This window comes from Trichechus manatus, unplaced genomic scaffold (genome assembly GCF_000243295.1).
Source record: "Trichechus manatus latirostris isolate Lorelei unplaced genomic scaffold, TriManLat1.0 scaffold00088, whole genome shotgun sequence".
Taxonomy (NCBI): Eukaryota; Metazoa; Chordata; class Mammalia; order Sirenia; family Trichechidae; genus Trichechus; species Trichechus manatus.
This window is the reverse complement of record NW_004444024.1, coordinates 6,698,259-6,715,724: the sequence shown is the minus strand read 5'-3', so window position 1 is coordinate 6,715,724 and position 17,466 is coordinate 6,698,259. Positions and strand designations below refer to the sequence as shown.

The 17,466-nt window shown below is 40.5% G+C and overlaps 1 protein-coding gene across 4 annotated transcripts in view; it reads right to left on the bottom strand.

Moving 5' to 3' along the window:
* ACER3 (alkaline ceramidase 3) overlaps positions 1–17,466 on the bottom strand; it is a 180,719-nt gene that overhangs the window by 19,194 nt on the left and 144,059 nt on the right. For all 4 annotated transcript variants that reach the window (XM_004381987.1, XM_023736579.1, XM_023736580.1 and 1 more), the window contains exon 7: positions 11,426–11,484. In XM_004381987.1, coding sequence (XP_004382044.1) covers positions 11,426–11,484 — 59 coding nt within the window. The remainder of the gene's footprint in view (positions 1–11,425; positions 11,485–17,466) is intronic.

Below are 17,466 nucleotides of genomic sequence, written 5' to 3'. Positions count from 1 at the left end.
CCATGTTTTTAAAAGTTATTATATATTGGAATTTTATCTTTAGTGGTTACTGAAAATGCAAATTTAAAATCTAAAACTAATCAATATATGTATCTTCGTCCCAAATGAAGAGGAACTTTGAAACTATAGGGTTACTATGAGTCAGAATCAACTCAACGGCAACAGGTCTGGTTTTTTTGAAAACTATGTAACTTCTACTATCCTCTTCTATCTTACATTTGTCCAATGTTTTAGTTCCATTTTACTTTTTTTAACCTCTTAAATTAGATATTATTTTAAAATAAGTCAATATTTTGTTCAGATACTCCCATGGGTTTATAATTTTTTCTCCTTCACTATTCCTTCCTGCATTTCAGATCTTCCTAAAAAATATCTTTTTGAAGGTTTTTTAGTAAGGGGCACTAGTAAACTCCATCCATTTTCGTTTCTCTGAAATGTCTTTATTTAACCCTTATTCTTAAAAGGGTATACAATTCTAAGTTGATGGTTAATTTCTCCCAACATTGTGAAGATAATAGTCCACTGCATTTTGGCTTCCATTGTTGTTTTTGATAAGTCTGTTGGAGACTAACTGCTATTCCTTTGTTGATAATATGTCTTTTATCTCTGGATGCGATGTTTTTAAGATGTTTGTCTTTGGTTTTCAGTAATTTTAGTATATTTATCTAGAGGTATCAACCAGGATTCAATTGCATATAATAGAAATTATTTTAAGTAGAAAACAACTTAATATTGGCATTAGATGCTTTCAAAACCAACAGAAATGTTGAATGAGCAAGACGTAGGCTCTCCAGAGCCATGAGGCACAACCGAGCTCAACACTAGTAAATGAATGCCTTACATACTACCACTCCTCTCCCTGACTTAATCTGGTTCTGAATTCACATCAAGACACACCATAGTCTAATTTCTGAAAATTAAAGACAAAGGAAAAATCTTGAAAGCAGTGAGAGAGAAACAACAGGTTATCTGTAGGGGAAAAACAATCAGAATCACAGAGGATTTCTCATCAGAAAATCTTAAGGCCAGAAAAAAGTGGCACAACTATTTCAAGTTCTGAAAGAAAAGAACTATCGACCTAGAATCCTATATCTGGTGAAAATATCCTTCAAGAATGAAATAGATGTGAGCAGCCATCTAAAATACTCCACCGGTCTCACCCCTTCGGGAACAAGACAGAATGAAGAAAACTAAAGACACAAGGGAAAATTAGTCCAAAGGACTAGTGGACCACAACTACCATGGCCTCCACCAGACTGAGTCCAGTACAACTAGATGGTGCCCAGCTACCACCAACTGCTCTGACAGGGATCACAATAGAGGGTCTTGGACAGAGCTGGAGAAAAATGTAGAACAAAATTATAACTCACAAAAAAGGACCAGACTTACTGGCTTGACAGAGACTGCAGAAATTCTCAAGAGTATGGCCCCCAGACACCCTCTTAGTCGGTAATGAAGTCACTCCTGAGGTTCACCCTTCAGACAAAGATTAGACAGGCCCATAAAACAAAATGAGACTAAAGGGGCACACAAGCCCAGGGGCAAGGACTAGAAGGCAGGAGGGGACAGGAAAGCTGGTAATAGGAATTCCAAGGTCAAGAAGGGAGAGTGTTGACATGTTGTGGGGTTGTTAACCAATGTCATAAAACAATATGTGTACTAACTGTTTAATGAGAAGCTAGTTTGTTCTGTAAACCTTCATCTAAAGTAAAAAAAAAAAGCCTTATTAAAAAAAAAAATGAAATGGAAATCAAGACATTCTTAGATGAAGGGAAACAGAATTTGTTGCCAGCAGATCAACCCTAAAAGAATGACTAAGTTATCTGAACAGAAAGGAAATGATAAAAGAAGGAATACTGGAACGTCAGGAAGGAAGAAAGAACAACAGAAAGAGTAAAAATATGGATAAATACATTTTCCTTCTCCTCTTGAGTTTTCTAAATTATGTTTGATGGTTGAGGCAAAAATCATAATCTTGTCTGATGTGGTTCTAAATGCGTGTAGAGAAAATATTTAAGACAATTATATTTTAAACAGGGAAGGGTAAAGGAGATGGGGGGGTAAGGTTTCTGCACTTCACTAGAACTAGTAAAATGTTAATACCAGTAGACTGTAGTAAGTTATAAATATATAATGTAATAGTGAGAGTAATCACTAAAAAAGCGAGACAAAGAGAAACACTCACAAACACTATGTCATTGTTGTTGTTAGGTGCTGCTGAGTCAGTTCCGACTCACAGCAACCCTATGTACAAAAGAATGAAACACTGCCCGGTCCTGGGCCATCCCCACATACTTTTGTTATGCTTGAGCCTGCTGTTGCAGCCACTATGTCAGTCCATCTCGTGGAAGGTCTTTCTCTTTTTTGCTGACCCTCTACTTTACCAAGCATGATGTCCTTCTCCAGGGACTGATCCTTCCTGATAACATGTCCAAAGTATGTGAGATGTAGTCTCACCATCCTTGCTTTTAAGGACCATTCTGGCTGTACTTCTTCCAAGACAGTTTTGTTCGTTCTTCTGGCAGTCCATGGTATATTCAGTATTCTTCGCCAATACCATGACTCAAAGGCGTCAATTCTTCTGCTTACTTATTCACTATCCATGGCTTGGGTCAGGCACACTTTAGTCTTCAAGGTGACATCTTTGCTTTTTAACACTTTAAAGGAGTCTTTTGTAGTAGATTTGCCCAAAGCAATGCGTCGTTTGATTTCTTTACTGCTGCTTTAATGGGCACTGACTGTGGATCCAAGTAAAATGAAATCCTTGACAACTTCAATTTTTTATCCGTTTATCATGATGTTGCTTACTGGTCCAGTAGTGAGGATTTTTGTTTTCTTTACGTTGAGGTGTAATCTATACTGAAGGCTGTGGTCTTTGTTCTTCTTCATCAGTAAGTGCTACAAGTCCTCTTCACTTTCAGCAAGCAAGGTTGTATCATTTGCATAACACAGATTGTTAAAGAGTCTTTCTCCAATCCTGATGCCATGTTCTGCTTCATGCAGTCCAGCTTCTCATATTGTTTGCTCAGCAGACAGACTGAATAAGTATGGTGAAAGGATATAAACCTGATGCAAACCTTTTCTAACTTTAAACCATACAGTATCCTGTTGTTATGTTTGAATGACTGCCTCTTGATTTATGTACAGGTTCCTCATGAGCACAATTAAGAGTTCTGGAACTCCCACTCTTTTCAAAGTTATTCATAATTTGTTATGATTCACACAGTCGAATGCTTTTTCATAGTCAATAAAACACAGGTAAACATCTTTCTGGTATTCTCTGCTTTCAGCCAAGATCCATCTGACATCAGCAATGACATCCCTCATTTCATGTCCTCTTCTGAATCCAGCTTGAATTTCTGGCAGTTCCCTGTTAATGTACTGCTACAGCTGCTTTTGAATCATCTTCACCAAAATTTTACTTGTGTAAGACATTAATGATATTATTTGATAATTTCCACATTTAGTTGAATCATCTTTCTTTGGAATAGGCATAAATACGAATCTCTTCCAGTCGGTTGGCCAGGTAGCTGTCTTCCAAATTTCTTGGCATAGACGAATGAGTACTTCAAGCGTTGCATCATTTGTTAAAAGATCTCAGTTGGCATTCTGTCAATTCTTGGATCCCTGTTTTTCACCAATGCCTTCAGTGCAGCTTGGACTTCCTCCTTCAGTACCATCGGTTCCTGATCATGTGCTACCTCCTAAAATGGTTGAACGTCAACCAATTCTTTTTTGTACAGTGACTCTGGATTCCTCCCATCTTCTTTTGATGCTTCCTGCATCATTTAATATTTTCCCCATAGAATTCTTCAATATTGCAATTCGAGGCTTGAATTTTTTTCTTCAGTTCTTTCAGCTTAAGAAATGCTGAGCATGTTCTTCCCTTTTGGTTTTCTATCTCCAGATCTTTGCACATGTCATTATAATACTTTCCTTTGTCTTCTTGAGCTGCCCTTTCAAATCTTCTGTTCAGCTCTTTTACTTCATCATTTCTTGCATTTGCTTTAGCTACTTGACATTTAAGAGCAAGTTTCAGAGTCTCTTCTGACATCCATTTTGGTCTTTTTTTTCTTCCCTGTCTTTTAAATGACCTCTTGCTTTCTTCCTGTATAATGTCTTTGATGTCATTCCACAACTCATCTAGTCTTTGGTCATTAGTGCTCAATGCGTCAAATCTATTCTTGAGATGGTCTCTAAATTCAGGTGGGATACACTCAAGGCCATACTTTGGCTCTTGTGGACTTGTTCTAATTTTCTTCAGCTTCAACCTGAACTTGTATATGCAACTGATGGTCTGTTACACAGTCCACCCCAGCCTAGTTCTGACTGATGATATTGAGCTTTTCCATTGTCTCTTTCCACAGTGGTAGTCAATTTGATTCCTGTGTATTCCATCTGGTGAGGTCCATGCATATAGTCGCTGTTTATGTTGTAAAAAAAATGTATTTGCAATGAACAAGTCGTTGGTCTTGCAAAATTCTATCATGCGATCTCTGGCATCGTTTCTATCACCAAGGCCGTATTTTCCAACTACCGATCCTTCTTCGTTTCCAACTTTCCCATTCCAATCACCAATAATTATCAATGCACCCTGATTGCATGCTCGATCAATTTCAGACTGCCGAAGTTGGTAAAAATCTTCGACTTCTTCATCTTTGGCCTTAGTGATTGGTGTGTAAATTTGAATAACAGTGGTACTAACCGGTCTTCCTTGTAGGCATATGGATATTATAGCTAAAGCAATTTTGAAAGAGAAGAATCAATCTATGTGATTTGAAAACTTATTATATACATACAGTAATCAAGACTGTGGTATTGGCAGACAGACAGACACACAGGTCAATGGAACGGAATAGAGAATCCAGAAAAAAATGCACACAAATGTATCTAAACGATTTTTAACAAAGGTGAAAAAGCAATTCAATGGTGAAATAGTAGCCTTTTCAACAAATGTTTCTGCAGCAACTGGATATCCATAGGCAAAAAAAAAACCAAACAAAATGTGACCTAAGCTTCAAACCTTATACAGAAATTAACTCAAAATGAATCACAGTCTTAACTGTAAAACATAGAACTATACAAACTGTCTTAGGCTGAGTTATCTAGAGAAGCAAAGCCAGTAAAGCATATAAGTAAATATATATAGTTCTTGGACCCATTCAGAGAGATCTATCCACATACCTCTTCCCCATACCTCCTTGTCTCCAATTTTGCAATCATGTTCCTTCCAAGTCTCTGACCATCCAGCCAAACCACTGGCCACAGCCCATGAATCAGAATATAATCGCACATCTGGACACCTCCCCTTCCAAGTAAAATGAACAACCAGTGCACTGCTCGAAGTTCTGCCCGTTGGGAGGATTTCCCTCCACCACTGTCCTTCAGGGAGGTCCCAGAAAGGGGCTGTAGTGCTGCCGCTGTCTACTTTCGAGTGCTGCATGCATATCGCATAGAACTATCTGTAAATCAGGCACAAATTTTCTCTTCTTCAGTCAACTGATCATAAGGAACTCTCCATGATGCCACAGGTACAGACTGGGAGATGGAAGGTAATGTGACAGGAGGGGAGACCATGGGCATTTGGGCCAGTTCCTCATGTAACTTACTTGTGCCTTCAGGTCCTGCTGGGCCCAATATCATATATACCACTTTCATTTAATGATGGAGCGCTGCTGTGTACAGCCAACTTTATGACTCTGTGGGTCAGATGACACCCAGTTCATGATGGGCAGCTCAGGCCGCATGGTGACTTGGTTTCCCATGGTTAAGCATTCAGTCTCTACTAAGGCCCAGTAACAAGCCCAAAGCTGTTTCTCAAAAGGAGAGTAGTTATCTGCAGAGGATGGCAGGGCTTTACTCCAAAATTCTAAGGGTCTGCACTGTGATTCACCAATAGGGGCCTGCCAAAGACTCCAAACAGCATCTCTACCTGCCACTGAAACTTCAAGCACCATTGGATCAGCTGGATCATACGGCCCAAGGGGCAGAATGGCTTGGCGCAGCAGGCTGAACCTGTTGCAGAGCCTTCTCTTGGTCTGGGCCCCGCTCAAAACTAGCGGCTGTTTGAGTCACTTGATAAATAGGCTGGAGCAGCACACCCACATGAGGAATATGTTGCCTCCAAAATCCAAAGAGACCCACTAGGTGTTCTGCCTCCTTTTTAGTTGTGGAAGGGGCCAGATGCAATACCTTATCTTTCACTTTAGAAGGAATATCTTGACATGCCCCACACCACTGGACCCCTAGAAATTTCACTGAGGTGGAAGGAGCCTGAATTTTTGTGGGATTAATTTCCTACCCTCCAGCACACAAATATTATACCAATAAGTCCAGAGTCATTGACACTTCTTTCTTACTAGGTCCAATCAGCATAACATCATCAATGTAATTGACCAGTCTGACATCCTGTAGAAGGGAAAGGTGATCAAGGTCCCTGAGGACTAAATTATGACATAGGGCTGGAGAGTTGATGTAGCCCTGATGTAGGCAAGTACAGGTATATTTCTGGCCTTGCCAGTTGAAGGCAAATTGCTTCTGGTGGTCCTTCAAAACAGGTATGGAGAAAAAGGCATTAGCCAGATCAATGGCTGCATACCAGGTGCCAGGAGATGTATTAATTTGCTCAAGCAATGAAACCACATCTGGAACAGCAGCTGCAATTGGAGTCACCACCTAGTTAAGTTTTCAATAATCCACTGTCATTCTCCAAGATCCATCTGTTTTTTGTACAGGCCAAATAGGTGAGTTGAATGGAGATGTGGTGGGAATCACCACCTCCACATCCTTCAAGTCCTTGATGGGTGGCAGTAATCTCCGCAATCGCTTCAAGGAGGCAGTATTGCTTTTGGTTTACTATTTTCCTAGGTAGGGGCAGTTCTAATGGCATCCACTTGGCTTTTCATACCATAATAACCTTTACTCCATTTGTCAGGGATTCAACATGGGGGTTCTGCCAGTTGCTGAGTGTATCTGTTCCAATTACGCATTTCTGAACCAGGGAAATCACTATAGGAAGGATTCAGGGACCCACCGGACCTACTGTAAGATGGACATAAGCTAAGACTCCATTAATAAACTGACCTCCATATGCCCGTACTCTGACTGGCTGGTCATAGTGATGTTTCGGATCTCCCGGAATTAGTGTCAGTTCAGATCTGGTATCCAGTAATCCCCCAAAAGTCTGATTATTTCCTTTTCCCCAATGAACAATCACCCTCGTAAAAGGCTGTAGATCCCTTTGGGAATGCTGGGAGAAAGATTAACAGTATAAGTTTTTGGCAGTGTATTGAAGTCCTTCCTCAAGGGGACCCAGCCTTCCCCTCATTCAAGGGGTTGTGGGTCTTTAAACTCTCTCAAGTCTGGGAATTGATTGAGGGACCGTGATTCTCTATTCTGGCGACTCGAGTTAGACTGCTGTTCACTTGACGTAGAATTCATCTGCTAGTATAGATCAAGTAAATATTTAGTAGATTTCCTATCTATTTCACTCCTAGGGACACCATGACTAAGTAGCCAATGCTGTAAGTCCATACGAGTCAGACTTCTGATTACTGCACTGACTCCGCTGTCCATTACGGTAACCACGCCACCTTGTCTTTGTCAAATAAGTGCCACCACTTGGCCCCTACCACCATGGGGTCCAATCAACCCAACTGTAGTTAGGTGTCTTAGTTCAGTTAGGTCAGTTGCCACTGTCAAATCTGACTTACATAAAACAGCAATCACAGCAGTCTTCAAGGATGCTGGAGCTCCCTTCACAAATTTGTTCCTCACAGTTGTGGTAAAAGGTATGTCCTCTGGGCATTCCATGTGTGGATCTGTGGGTCTAACCTGATAAATCCATTCCAGCATGCTAATTTCCCTAAGCCTTTGGATACCTTCTTCAACAGTACACCAAGGCAAGTCTGGTACTTCAACTTGATTTAGCGTAAGTCACTATGTAATCCATGCTTCAGCGACCCAACCAAATAAACTATTAGATCCTTTCCTAACTTCTGGAGCTGAAACACTAGATGAAGAATCTGTGCTTACTGGGCCCATATCAATAAACTCAGACTGATCCATCTTTATGTTCCCTGTACCATTATCCCACACCATTAATAGCCATTCCCATACATATTCCCCAGGTTTCTCTTTGCACATATTAGAAAAGTAAAGTAGTTCTTTTTGAGTGTAGCATACCTCCTCCTGGGTCACACTTTGTACTTAACCTTTTGGGGCTTATTGGGACTTAAGTCTACTTATATGTCTAGAAGCCAAAATAGGTGGTGGGGAAATGTTTTGGAATTTTCAGCATTGTCTTGTAAAGCATCTGTCTCAGGCAATGCCCCAGGCAATGATTCAGACAAAGGCTGTTTAGATGCAGCTGGGTTAATCTCATTAGATGGGGTGAAGGCGCTAATGGTTTTACTGGGGAAGGTGGTTTAGCAGACAAACATGGAGTAATCGCTACAGATGGGACTGAGAAGGCTGGTTCTGTTGGCAGGAGTGATTCAATGGAATTTAGGGGCTCAGTGTCTCCAGCTTCCTGATTATCTGCCCATATGTTCCCATCCCAAGTTTCAGGATCCCATTTCTTCCCAATCAATGCCCTCAATTTAACTTCAGACCCCTCTTGAGGTTGGCAGTTGAGCTGGCATTGTAATTCAGCCTCTCTTATGATAAGACTCTAGGATTGGTTTTCAGCAATATCAGACCTGTTACTACAAGAAATAAGGCTTTCTTTCAAGGCACAAGTGGAAACTTTGAGGTCGTTTATGTGGCACTTGAGCTCTGACTCTGAAGCCCTGAGCTCATCTCTTTCTTTCACAAGCTTCCTTATAATTCTCATTATGACAAAACCGTAGAAAGGTATCACACATGCAATCTCCCGGAGCCTCCCCTTTCACCAATACCTGATCTATTGGTGGTGATATTTTGCGTACTTTTATTGCCACTTCACGCCATGGATTAGCAGTGCCCTCTTTACAACTGAAAGCAGAGTCATCAACATCTTTAAGACTAACCAGACTTGAGAATCAATTTAGAAAACTCATCTTTACAATTCTGTTTCTCTAGAACCACTCTTGATACCAAATGTCTTAGGTTGGGTTCTCTAGAGAAACAAAACCAGTAAAGCGTGTAGGTATATATAGAGAGCGATTTATATCAAGGAAATGGCTTCCCCTGATTCACATAATCGCAGGGGCTGGTGAACCTAAGATCAGCAGGTCAGAAAGCAGGGCTCTTGCTCACAGGCTGCGATGATCGACAAATCCCAAGATCTGCAGGCAAGATCCCAGGTAAGCTGCTAGCTCAAGTCCCAAGAACCAGAGGTCAGATGAACAGGAGCCAGCTGCAGGATCCAGAAGGAGCAAAAGCCCATGAGCCTTGCCAGAATGTCCACTTACATTCGATGCAGGCCACACACCCAAGGAAACTCCCTTTCAACTGACTGGCTGCTCACAGCAGATCCCGTCACGGAGGTGGTCACATTATATCAAATCTCATCATGGAAGTGATTACCACATCATACAACCGCCAAACCACTGAAAATCACGGTCCAGCCAAGTTGACACACAACCTTACCCATCACACAAACTTTTAGGAAAAAAAAATAGGAGAAAATCTTTGGGATCTAAGCCTAGGCACAGCATTCTTAGATTTGACACTAAAAGCACAATACAAAAGAGGAAACTTGATATAAACTGGACCTCATCAAAATTGGTACTACGAAAAGATCCTGTAAAGAGGATGAAAAGACAAAGTATAAAGCAGGAGAAAATATCTGCAGACCACATATCTGACAAAGGACTAGTATCTGGAATATATAAAGAACACTCAAATCCCAACCATCAAAGAAAATAAACAATCCTATTAGTAAATGGACAAAAGACATAAACAGACAGTACTCTGAAGAGGATACACAGATGGAAAATAAGCACACAAAGAGATGTTCAACATCTTTAGTCATTAGGGAAATGCAAATTAAAACCACAATGAGATATCCCTATGCACCTGTTAGAATGGCTAAAATAAAAAAGTGACAACACCAAATGCTAGTGAGGATGTAGAGCAACTGGATCCTCATACATTCCTTGTGGAAATGTAAAATGGTACAGCTACTCTGGAAAACAGCTGACAGTTTAAAAAAAAAAAAAAAAACTAAACATGCAAAGAACATACAACCCAGCAATTCCACTCCTGGGCATTTATTCCAGAGAAATGAGAATTTATGTTCACACAGAAATCTATACACAAATGTTCATGATTTGTAGGTTGTTCTCTTTTTTGTTTTTTAATTAAACTTTTGAGATAATTGTAGAAGCACATGCATTTGTAAGAAATAATACAGAGAGATTCCCTGTACCTTAGCCTAAAACCTGAAACCCAGATGTCCAACAGGTGAATGGTTAAACTGTAGTACATCCATACCATGAATACTACTCAGCAATAAAAAGGAATGAACTATTGACACAGTCAACAAGTTGGATGAATCTTCAGAGAATTATGCTTAGTGCAAAGCCAATTCAAAGGCTATATACGATGTTATTTCATTTATATAACATTTTTGAAATTATAAAATTATAGAAATGGAGAACAGATTAGTGGTTGCCAGGGGTTAAGGACAGGGGGCAGAGGGAGAGAGGCTGGGGAGGCAGGAGGAAGTGGATATGGCTATAAAAGGACAACTCAGGGACCTTGTGGTGATGGAATTGTTCTGCATCTTGACTATATCAATGTTAAATCCTGGTTGCGATACTGTACTGTAGTTTTGCAAGATGTTACCATTGGAAGAAATCGGGTAATAGGTACAGGGTGTCTCTCTACATTATTTCTTACAAACGCATATGCTTCCGCAATTATCTTAAAATTAAAAGTTTAACTAAAAAATAAAAAAGAGAACAAACCCACAAATCATATTATTTATTTATGAGCACCTGCTATACTACGGCCAGGCCCTATTTAAGGTACTCACACGAATGTTATTTCTTTTTCAATCCTCATTAACTCTATAAAAATTATATCCGTTTCCCAAATGATGTTTCACGGAATATTGATTCTTTGTGACAACAGTAGCCTTCCTTGAGAGGTGTTACATAAAAGCGTTCCCTAGTCAAGTAGGTTTAAGAAACATAGGATTTTTCAAGTTTTTAAATATATTAATGTATCCTGTACATATTCAAAAGAAGGCCATCATACACAGCCTTCCTCATATTTCTTTGATTTTAGAACTCTTGTTTCATGTAATGCGTATTAACAACTTGCTTGAAGAACCAATATTCTTTGTAATATGCCATAATAAATGTTGGGTTATAGTTTTCTATCAACATCCCTGCTGGAGCTGGGTTTTTATTGTGTTATTTAAATTTAGGCTATAGTTTCACTGTTATAAGTCTGGTGATACTCTATAATCATAGTGTTGATGATCCAAACTACTTACCATGTAACAATATAAATAGATCGTAGTACTAATGTGAAGACCAACATTCCATACATGACCTGAATAAGAAAGTTAAATGAAATTAGTTGATCATTATTCTTTGGCAGAGGAAGTATACTTTACCCCCCAAAATAGCCATCCTGACTAAATGTGAACATTTCTTACCTTTCATTACATTTTAAAGAGCACAATTAAAAAAAAAAATTATTATTTAAAAAGGAGTCATGTCAACCTCGGAGGAATAATTAAGAGCCTGCCAACTAATATCAGAAGTCCTATGTTAATTTTAATTTTTGAAGGTTAGATGAAGTTTTAAATATCTGTTAAAACCTAAACAAATGTTATAATTTTGCCTCACACTCCCTAGCTTCACTTTCAGCAAATGATTGTGCTTCCTATTTCACAGATTATAAACCTAAACTCTTTAAACTCTCCTCCTAAATGTCTCTATGTTCTCAAGCATCCTCCCCCTGCATTCTGTCTCCATCCCTAGTCTCTAAAGAGACAGATGACCACTTCTTGACCAAGGCTAATCTATTCCCCTGGGTTCTTTATATGCTCCCACATCCTCTTAGATCTGGCTCTATCAATTAACCTCTCCCTCTTCTACATTAAGTATTGGGTGGGTACTACTACCTGGAAAATTGATCACAGGGGGGAAATTTAACTCTAGTTTAATCATTCTCTAATCTGTTCTCTACAATGCTGCCAAAATATTCTTTCTAACAAGCAAATCTAACCCTTTCATTCTTTTTCAGTCTCTATCTCCTGTCCTACAGGTTAACATCTAAATTAGCATGGCATTTGAGGCCTTGATCTGATTCCTGCCTACCTCTTGAGCTATTATCTCTTATCTCCAGGATCTTATAATATAGCCATAGAAACTATTTGTGGTCTCTCTATTAAACAGAATCCAACAAATATTTATTGAGCATTGTACTAGGCCCTGGGGATATAATGGTATGAGTAAAGGGTTAACAACAGGCCTGGGCTAATGCAGGCCTGCCAGAGGATGACCTTGGTTTTCCTGTACATTGGTTACAGCAGAGTTAAAATAAATGGAGAATGTTGCGTTCGCTTTGGTGGTTGTGAAGGACTGCACCCAGGTTGGAGGCTTTGGGCCTGCATGAGAACAATATAAAAGATACTCAATATAAAGATCGGTAGGAAAAAAGGGCTGTAGCTTCTATATGTTACAACAACCCCCACTACACTTAGCTCTCATCCTTGGCAACTATATATACCCTGTGTGGATGAGGGGGCAAAAGAAGCTGTGTATACAGATAGTTCTGTGACTCCTGATGAAATGAAGATGCCATACCTCCTGTATCCCTGACCCTGTACCTTCTATAAAGCTAAGTAAACATATTATTAGATTAAAACCTATTAAAGTCTTATTGCCATCTCGAACCCATAACTGCAGCTATACTTCTGTAAATGGTGAACAAGAAAGGCGTGATCCCTGCTCTCATGGCAATTACAATCTAATGAGAGACAAGTACCCAGGCAATTATAATACAGTATTATAACTCGGTGACAGGGACTGTACAGAGTACTTTGTGAGCACACAGGAAGGCCACCTAATCTAGACTTAGGGAATTCAGGAAGATTTTCATGGAGGATGTTTAATTTTGTATCTAAAGTATGAGTAGGAATTAGTCATTGCAGTGACTAACATTCGTGTGTGGCTTTTCTAGCTATGATCTTGTAACTCCCAACCAAGTGATTGGGTGGGACTGTGTGATAGGGTAATTGTGGCCTACCAAGGGGATTGGTCAGTTTTGTCTTAAAAGAGAGCCAATTCCAGAGCAGAGAGGAGGAGGAGCCCACCACCACCAAAGAAGGAGAGATCCAGCAGCAGGAGTCAGCACCGTGGGCTTCCCAGCCCAAGGAGCGAAAAACCTGAGTGCCTCTGGGCAGAGACTGATGGCCAGGGAGAGACATGACTGTGAGCACAGCTGGGGAGAAGCTATCCTGATGGAAGAACTGTGTATTCTGAGCGTTCCTGAGCCTGAATTTTAACTGTTACTTCCCTTATAATAAACCCCATAATTGTTAGTATGGTCTTTGAGTTCTGTGTGGCCACTGCAATGAATTATCGAACCTACCAGAAAAGTAGAGAGTACTATGTGAGGGATGGCTGGTATAAGAATTAGTAACGATGGTAGAAAGAGCAGGCTTGTCTGGCCTCTGCCTCACGGGAGTCAGCCTTTTGCTGTTGATCTTATTTCTCCTTCCCCCTTGTGGTGCTGGAGGAGAACAGACACTGCCCCCATGCTGGTTTTTACAGTCATATTAAAAGGTGGAAGAGGGTTACAAGAATAACTTATTCTGGGGACTAGAAGAAAATAAAGGAGCCTAGGGTATACTGTTGGAGGGAGGAGTGAGAAAAATGAAGAGGTAAGCAGAGTTCAAGTATGGCCTTTCAAGTAACGTTAAGGAGTAGGATTTATTTTAGGAGCCATGGGAAGTCAATGAAGGTTTCAGCAGCAGTTCAGTGTGATCAGACTTGTACTAGAAAGACGTCCCTGTCTTGCTGGGTGGAGAATGAATTAGAGGGAGGTAAGAGTGACGGGAAGCAGACCAGGTTATTGCAACAATCTAGGTGAGAGATGGTGACCCGAACGAGGAATGTACCAGTGGGAATGGAGAGAAGTGGACAGACTAGGGAGATATTTAGGGCTTGGACTGATTTGATACGGCAGTTAGGAAGAAGGAAAAGTTAAGGATGATGGCCTGGTTTATAGCTTAGGCAATTAGGTGCATGGTAAAATTGTTTACTGAAATTGGGAATATATGAAGAGAAGAAAAACTGGGGAGAAAAATGGTGAGTTCATTTCTGGATATGCTCAGAGTTTGAGGTGTCAATGAGATAACCGAGTAGAGATCTCTAGCAGAAACTCGATATCTGGGCTTAAAGTTTAGAAGAAAAATTTGAGCTGGGGAAACAGAAATCATGGGAAATGGGTTACTCAGGTAGTATCTGAACATACCAAATGACAGGTTAAGAAATGAACCTATATTGTGGTGGTACAATGGGGCTTTTTCAAAATGACTCTCTTTTCTCCAGAACCTTCCCCCTCCTCCCATGCCCATTACCTCACCACCCCGCCCCCCGCCCCCCACCGCACTGCTAGTGCTTTATCCAGTAACCATTCTCTTCTGATTTTATGAAGACTGATTTTATTCAGCTGGCAATATGTCCAGATATAAAAGCTTGATTTCTCAGGCTTCCTTGGAGCTAGATAGGCACATGACCTTAGCAACTTTTTTCTAAGACAATACAATACTATGGATAATCACTACTCTAATATTAATTAAAAAATAAAAATAGAATCAAGTATGGCCTTAAAAATTTCATCTGGCAATATGTATTTTACAGTGAATTTTTATATCTTTCCATATTAATTTTTTTCCATCTCCAAGCTCTAAAGACTATGCAAATATTATTTATTTTGTTTCTGCTAAAGCATCCTGGAAATATGCTGTGTGTAAACCAAGACCTCAGGAAAGGAGAACTAAAGCACATTGAGGAAAACAGAAAAAGACAAAACTGTTTTTGTTCTGTGAATTGGCATTATGATGCCTGTATGGAAAGAAATGAAGATGGATGAAACCGAGAGGTTAAAAAGGGAGTATTAAGTGGGATCTAGCTGTCATACTGAATATTGAATATACTATGGTCTGCCAGAAGAACAAACAAAACTGTCTTGGAAGAGGTACAGCCAGAATGCTTATTAGAAGCAAGGATGGCAAGTGTATGTCTCACATACTTTAGACATGTTATCAGGATGGATCAATCTCTGGAGAAGGACATCATGCTTGCTAAAACGGAGAGTCAGTGAAAAAGAGGACCCCCTACAAGATGGACTGACACAGTGGCTGCAACAATGGGCTCAAACATAACAATGATTGAGAGGATGGCACAGGACTGGGCAGTGTTTTGTTCTGTTGCTCACAGGGTCTCTATGAGTTGGAAGCGACTCGACGGCACCTAACAACAACTGTCATATGGGAACTTAGAAACAGCAGATATACAGCAAATATTTTGAAGATAATGGGGCAGAATGATTTCCAATATTTCCTCACTGTTAACATTCCCATGATTCATTCCTCTGGTATGTTCCTTGGATTAAAACATGGTGAAGAGCTCCAAATAACTCACTAGTTTATTTTTTACCAAGTATTTATTGAACACCAGGCACTGGACTAGGCATTCATCATTCAAAGATGAAAAGACAGTATTCCTAACCACAATTAGCTCAGTCTAACAGAAAAGAGATGTAACTGAATACCTAGCACCTGAATCTAGCTTCTAAATTACATTCTCCACTAAAAGGAACCAGGGCTCCATGGAGAAATAGCTGATTTCCAAGCCTAGGCCAGAGAAAGAACAAAATGAGCCTAGAACATCTTGTGTCAAAAAGTACTCAGAAAATAGAGACTTCCAGGCAACATGGCGCTATAGTCAGAAGCACCACGCTGTCCCTCTGCAGCAAAGATCTGAAAAACTAAGTCAAACAGAGTCCCATGTCAATCCTGAAATCCTAAGCATCAAATGAAGAGATAAAGAACTCACCCTAGCACTGAATGGAATAAGAAACTGACTGAGAACAGAGAGCGAGGAGTGATACATGCAGAGGTCCCCTATCAGCTACCACAGCACGGATCCACCATCTTGGACTCCTATCAGAGATCAGTGAACAGGGGGACAAGAAAGCAGCTTCATGGAGCTTCCAGCAGGAGACAGAACCGGTAACCAGTGATATACACTTTCCCACCCCCACCCTTCTTTACCCCAACTAGGCCTCCTCTGCTTCCTGCAGCCACAGTCTCTTGGCCGGAAATACCAGCTTCAACCTAGTGTTGCTTGGATTCCACCTGCCGACATTGGCTGGCTCCCTGAGAGCCATTTGTTGGCTGCTGGTGTTGCTTTCTTCTGCTTCTTTAGATTTCTTCCTTATCTCTCACCACCTCCCCCTCCTTTCTCTCAAATACCTGGCTCCGTGCGCCATCTTTGCTTCTTCCTGAAAGGCTGCGAAACACCACTCGACTGTGAAACTGCTTCCTGGCCTGTGCCGCCAAGCTGGTGGGACCCCTGGGGCTTTTTCTGTTGGTTTGTTTGCTCTGATTTGTTCTGTTTTGATTTGTTTGTTTTCTTCTTCTTTTCTTGGCTTGGGAGCCCCTTCTAGCCAGGCAGTACACATGGCTTGGAAGCTACTCCTTTACTCTGCGCAGACGCACAGGGACATCCCTGGTGGCATTTCTTTTTTCTTGTTTCTTTTTTTTTATTTCTTTTGTTTTCTTCTCTCTCTTATTCCCTTTTTGTCTTTTTTCATTTCCAGTTTCTCTCGATTTATTCATTTTTTTTCTTTTACCCTTTTTTTCTTCATTTTTGTTTTTCTGCATTTCTCAGTCTATCATCTCTCCACTCCAATAGCAAGCTCCTTTAGCACTCTTTTCTGCTTGTGTGTATGTTTTTGATTCCTGTTCCTCTCTCCTCTTTCCCATACTCATCTTAGCTCCACACATCACAATCTCCCCCCTCTGTCCTGCCTACCTGCACTGTACGCTGAACATCACACTCCCAAGCAGCACAGACACGGCCTACTGAAACCTACCCTGTACTGATTCCCAGACTGCACTGTCAGCCCTAGTACGTGCCAAAAACAACCCATCCTAGCAACCCCCCTTCAGCTGGACCTGCCCTGCTGTACCATACCTGAGTGACTGACCCTGCCCATTGGACAAGGAAGTGAAAAGTATTGTGCCCACAGACGAGCAAACAACAAAGAATGCACAGCCCACCTGTTCAGACATAACCAAATAAAACAAAATAGCAGGACGAAATAAACAAATCTACAATCAATAAATGAGGAACGTAACTACTGAATGGCCCGAAGACAGCAGACAATATTAAAACATTTACAAAAACAGGACAAGATGGTTCCATAGGCATCCAAAATAAAACACAAGATGACTTTCCAGTAGAAGAAAAGGCACTAGAACTACCTGATAGGGAATTCAAATCTCTAATATTC